The sequence below is a fragment of the Periplaneta americana genome, chromosome 12, assembly GCF_040183065.1.
Source record: "Periplaneta americana isolate PAMFEO1 chromosome 12, P.americana_PAMFEO1_priV1, whole genome shotgun sequence".
Lineage (NCBI taxonomy): Eukaryota > Metazoa > Arthropoda > Insecta > Blattodea > Blattidae > Periplaneta > Periplaneta americana.
In genome coordinates this window covers 147,641,812-147,647,811 of record NC_091128.1, presented here as the reverse complement: position 1 = coordinate 147,647,811, position 6,000 = coordinate 147,641,812, and the positions used below count along the sequence as shown (strand labels likewise).

The following is a 6,000-nucleotide window of genomic DNA, read 5'->3' as shown; positions in this document are numbered from 1 at the left end:
TTCTTTATACGTCTGTATCTTCATTCCTTTTAATTTCTGTATACAGCTAATCGAAAATGAGACAATAGCTTAAGAGGGTTATAATTCAACACACACAAATTACCCGACATCCAAACTATACAAGATACATTAAATACAAGTATAAAATAATATTACATCAATTTGTTTCACTTAGGTAACTATGTTGCCTTGATCCCAGAATGATATCTTAAGTAAATAATAAATATCAGCACGTACTTTGTGATGATGTAAATGTGAAACTGTGACTAAACTCTCTAAAATTAATTAAATGTATCAGAAATGCAAACACACAAATTTGTATAAATTGGCTTTTACATAACTGCCCTATCACATAATCTATTAAAAAAATAAGCAGATTATGTGACTAAGTAACAGTTCATTCCTTAAATAGACTCCAGTATAATATAAATACTATTTAATTGTCAATACTAGCCTAATTCCTTTCTAAAAAAATTGTACGAAGTTAGAACTTAGACGGCTATCTTCTAAGTTTTATATATCAATGAAACAACAACAAATTCATCAGGCATTATTCAGACATGACCATACCTATCTATCAAATCCTCGCCAATATGTGTAATAACATAGTCGTGATAATACATCATAATGCACAGAGGTTGACCAAGTATCAAAGATGCCCATACTACCAAGTTACCCCATCGTGGACCATACCGCTTTTCCATAAATTTGCTGATCATTGATAAAGGAATCTGAAACAAAAACAAGGATGAAAATAAATCAGAATTTGTAACTTGCTAATTAATATATTCTTATATTCTTGAAAATCATTTACTTATTCTATTCTAAATTCATACACACATATTTATGATATACTAAATATTCAGTGTATGTTTTAAGTCACTATTTGTCATTTGGAGCATTTAAACAACTGTTATTAAACGAACTTCTAAGTGGTGAACATTGTTCTAGGAACAAATACAATGATGATTTCAATTAAAGTATGTATCTAATGCCTACCCATTTCACTTTATGTGATTCGGGTTCCGCATATTGCGGATAGATGGCAGGACTGTGACCCATTTTCAAGTTGCACACCATTTCAGCGGGCCACGCTGTACATGATGTGTATCTGTGGAGAGTTATGTCGTGTACTAAGGTGAGTGTATGTGTAAGTGTAGTGTGTATGGAATGAGTGATAATGAAGATGAAGGTATAAAGGGAAACCCAGTGTCAACACATAGCCTATTCCTGTTGAATAACACCAAGGGGGCGACCAGGCGAATCACTATCAATAGTGACATATGCCTTCTTTTCATATGCACTGCGAAGAGATTAAGAGATTTGGAATTTTAACCCAGGCATATTGGTGCACAATCTAGTGATCAGAAATTGTGCACCGCCATCTCTCCTAGTCCCAAGGTAGAAATTTTACATGAAAATTTTTTACCCCACCAGGAATTGAACCCGGGCCAGCTAGTCTGGAGGCAGACATACTACCACAGAAATAACTCTAACATTTCAATTAATGTAAACTGGGTAATATTCATTCATTTTAAATGCAAGTGGAATTTACAGTATTTGCTGGCATATAAGACGCATTTTTTCCTTTGAAAATATATGAGGAGTATCGTTTCAAAACGTATTAAGTCCCCCAGTGGACGAAATTAAATTTGTTACTTTCTATTTATTTATTTATCTTTCATGCTGTGAAGTCTGATGGTTCCAAGTCGTCATATTTGTAAACTGTTAAACCAGTACTTAAAAATGGTTTTGTGTAGTGTTTTGAAAACTTCTCCGGTTTACGAGTAATCCAGTTTTTCGTCGTTCGTGTAAAAAAATTGTAAGGGGCACATATGTTTTGAAACGATGCTCCTCATATGTGAAAAGTAGGATGCATCTTATACGTTGACACCGAGTTTGTCAACAATTAAAAGTTTCATGGGATGCTTTGAAAATTGAAATTAAGAAGTGTGGCATTAGTGATGCACTGCATAGTACGGAGGACAATTTATTGCATGAGATTCCGATTTAGAAGAGATTTCAAGTGACTTCATTTACCTCTGGAGATTAATTTCTGGGTTTTTGACCAAGATTGGAAGGTATTCATTCCTAGTTAAACTAAATACATCTAAGTATTACAGCTCAGTTACTTTATGGTGACAGCTCGTCGACGCGAGAAAGGAGAAGGTTCGACTGTGGGAGGGAGACCGATCCAAGACGAGCGAATGGAGGGAGGGATATACAGTCATATCAGAAATGAAGTTTCACGTTGCAGCGTCTGCATAATTTTGAGCTCCTGTGACTGTGTTCACTTCATACTCCAGAACAATAGTCACTAATAAACACTAATGTGGAAATACAATGAGCAGCAGTTTGGAACAATAGTCACTAATAAACACTAATGTGGAAATACAATGAGCAGCAATCGAATCACTATATTTAACAGTTAGTCACTAATTAACAATGAAATATACTCATGCAGAAATACCGGTAATGTTCACCAGTGCTTCACTGTTACCTTTCCCATCATCATCATCATCATCATCATCATCATCCATATAAAAGATGGAGCGGCCTTCTTCCCTGTACTTCTTTATTTTCCTCAAATACTGCAAACGTTTGACCCTAATGCTGTGATGCTCCACCAGAATTTAGCGATTATTTTGTGTTTTTTTTCTAATAAAATCCTAATTTCATAATAACTTTCCTCAAAGTCGAGATACCTCCCTGAAAGTCGATAGTCTTTCAATTTCAATAATACATATTTTTTTTAAGTGTGGGCCACTGTTCTGTGAAATACAGAACTCGTGCTATGGTTTGTCTTATGACAGCTTCATTAAAGTTGTCCACAGTTGATTTTGGCGCCGATTATCAATGTCTTTAGTCTCCCTTATTATTTGGCTAACACAGTTCTCAGACACGGCAGTAAACTCTGCTACAAGTTTTCCAACATTTGTTACGTTTTTTCTTCCGATGCTATCTTCATAAAGCGCTACACGTTGCTCATGACTTCTCGCGACTGCGAATGCAATACCCGACCTTTCAGTTTACTTCTAACAGGCAGCATTTTCACAAACAGAAAATAGCAGTGAATCTAGACAATAAATACTACACACTAAACAATACAAAACAGAAGCACTACGATTATTTAAGTAACTAACTGAAATGTACGTAACAAACACACTAAATTGCAATATACAAGACAGTGGTGGTGTAGTAAGTCCTTAGCGCGACTGTATGCCCACACTAACGCTCCCGAGATGTGACCGCTAGCACAGCCAGGGGAAGACTAAAATGAACACCCCTTCGAACAAGCAGTGAACTCGCCCAAACCACTGCGTCGCCAGACCAGAGCTGTCACCATAAAGTAACTGGCCTGTACTTTATATCTGAAATATTGTAAATTAATTATAATATAAAGTGAAAGTTTTCTCCCTCAAAAATCTGTATAAAATGAGCATGCTTCTTATACTGTGTCATATATGCTAATTCGTTGATTGCAAAAAACACTGCATGAAGTATAAAAAGTTCTGTGCAGAACTCTTCCTTCTTTTTTATGCCTATTTAATAAAAGTAACAATTAGTGAAGGTAATATATTTCTTACGATCTACATTATTTTCAATGTAACAGTGTTCACATCATATCTTGCAATTTGAAACTGTATTATAATATATTTTATGCTCGACCATGCCGAAACATAGTAATTATACACCTGGTAGCAGACCTTTAATGCATGTCATTAAAGTACACCTACTCATTAAAGGTCAGGTCTTTCAGCCAATGACGACTCAGGTTACAACTGTTCAGCCAATGACAGGTCAGCTTTCTACCGTTATAAAACCGCAAGTATCGATTATTCTCGGACATGCAATAGAAAGAGAATTAGCGAAAAGTCACGGAGGCTGGAAATCCAATACTGTCGCAGAAGGTTATGTTCTGTTACTATAATAATTAGCGTTAATTGTAAATAATATTCAAATAAATTCAATTTGTCATCTCGTTTTTCAATGTCTAATTTAATTTCAATGTTATCTCTGTAGGTTCTTATGGCCTAGCAAGGTCAATGTGGACATCTGTTCCTCGGAAAAAATCAATACTTTCGCGTCTGCGCACATCTCACAAAATACGGAACATTGCTGAAGGTCAGATACAATTAAAATTAATAATATCAAGTTAGAAATATGGTCGAGCATAAAAAGTCGTATGAAACTCGCCTATAATGGTAATTAAGAAGCTCGTATGAAAATTATGAAACTCACTTGTGCTCGTTTCATAAATATCCATACTCACTTCTTAATTACCTTCATTACATAATGTACTATTAGAATTCATGACGAAATGATCTGAGCTATTGTTTCTTCATAAGCTAAACGTTTGTGTTACGACATATTGGATACACTCGATATCATGCCACTCTTGTAAACTCCAAGACTGTACATTAGAATGCAAAACTGAACTGTACAGAATCAAGTCGCTAGAAGTGGTATTATTTGTAACAATTATTGCTGTGATAAGAATGTAAGAATAATATAATTTTGTAGTTAAAAATTGAAAGAACAATTTGTAAGAAGCAACTAAAACATTCACAACATATTTTTAGCTTCAGAATACTAACCAATTAAAGAAATTATACTTCTGAATAGTTCATTCTCTATTCGTAATATTCTTTTACCCTTAAAAAAAAAAAAAAAAAATTACAAACAACTTCCAATTAGTGTAACTCTGAAAATACTGAGAATAGAAACCATATTTACACAACACTTTTTGCTCAAAATATTTTTGGAAATAAACTCTGTAAGAGGCGGTAACTCCTACTGGAGTCACACTGAATACGTTTTTATAGTCTGTGTTAGTGTGATGTTCTACTTGTTTACAGAAACGTACTAAAATTTTATTCTGTGGGAGGGTTTTTATGTTTTAGGTTACTGTAATTTTGTACCAATAAACCATATTCCTCAATTTACATCACTTTTCTCCTTATCCATTGGAGAGTGTAAAAGAAGGATTGTAATTACTATAATTCAAACCATAACTGATGTTTTTTCAATTTTTTTTATATCACTACTTAGGCAAACTGATGTTTTCCCCTGTTAACATGTAATCTTTATACTATTTGCTTAAACATTTAACTTATGTTCTAGAGATCAAAATTACTTTCAAACAATTAACTTACCTGGCCCATCATTCCCATGAATGCCCATGTTTTATAGGTTCTCAAAGGTACACTTACAAGGTACTCATGAAAAAATGCACTAACAAAGAAAACAGCTACACTTGCTGCCATTCTGCCATAACCCAACTCCACTAGAGGTTTATATAAATGTCTGAAAACAAATGAAATTAAGTCCGTATTAGCCTTAATGTCAATTTCTTTTAAGTATATTAATCATTTGAAATGAATTTGAATACACGATCCAAAAAACTGTATTACAAACATACTTATATAATTTCAAAAACAAATTGTTACAGTTCTCCAAACATTCACAGGGAATGAAGCAGAACACTACACTCAAGAAGCTAAGACTTAATACTGTTTTTTTCTGCTGCAGATTGGCTATATTGTTTGAGACAAAAAGGGACGTGATCACAGTACTTAAGTTAAAAATAGAATAGTCTCCTCCCTCCCTCAAAATAAGCACATGAGACTTAAAGTAGCATATTGTTGTAAATTTAATTATCAAGAGTGTAATTTTTGGTATTAATGATACAAGCGAAATGTGTTAAAAACTTAATTTCATGCATGGAAAATGCAAATCCCATAATGAAAGTTCAAAATTAAATGAAATATATCCGTGAATTTCTGCTAAATTTGTAGAAATTCACGAAATTATTGCACAATCACGACATTTTCAACAAAAAACAGGTTTTGTGGACAATTCATACGAAAAAAAAGATTTTCTACCAAATAAAACGCGAAAATTTTCGTTATAAAATACACATGAACATTTCTACACATTTGATCGTTCAGCATTACATGTGTGTGACATTTGCCAATGATATACGCATAGTTTCAGGGA

At 33.7% G+C, this 6,000-nt stretch overlaps 1 protein-coding gene across 2 annotated transcripts in view; it reads right to left on the bottom strand.

The window, feature by feature from the left end:
• Positions 1 to 412: 412 nt before the first annotated feature.
• Positions 413 to 6,000, bottom strand: part of mdy (diacylglycerol O-acyltransferase) — a 28,663-nt gene continuing 23,075 nt past the window's right edge. For both annotated transcript variants that reach the window (XM_069842208.1, XM_069842209.1), the window contains exons 11-12: positions 5,157 to 5,307; positions 413 to 731 (exon numbers count right to left, since the gene is read on the bottom strand). In XM_069842208.1, the coding sequence (XP_069698309.1) occupies positions 555 to 731; positions 5,157 to 5,307 (328 nt within the window). In that variant the 3' untranslated portion in view covers positions 413 to 554. The remainder of the gene's footprint in view (positions 732 to 5,156; positions 5,308 to 6,000) is intronic.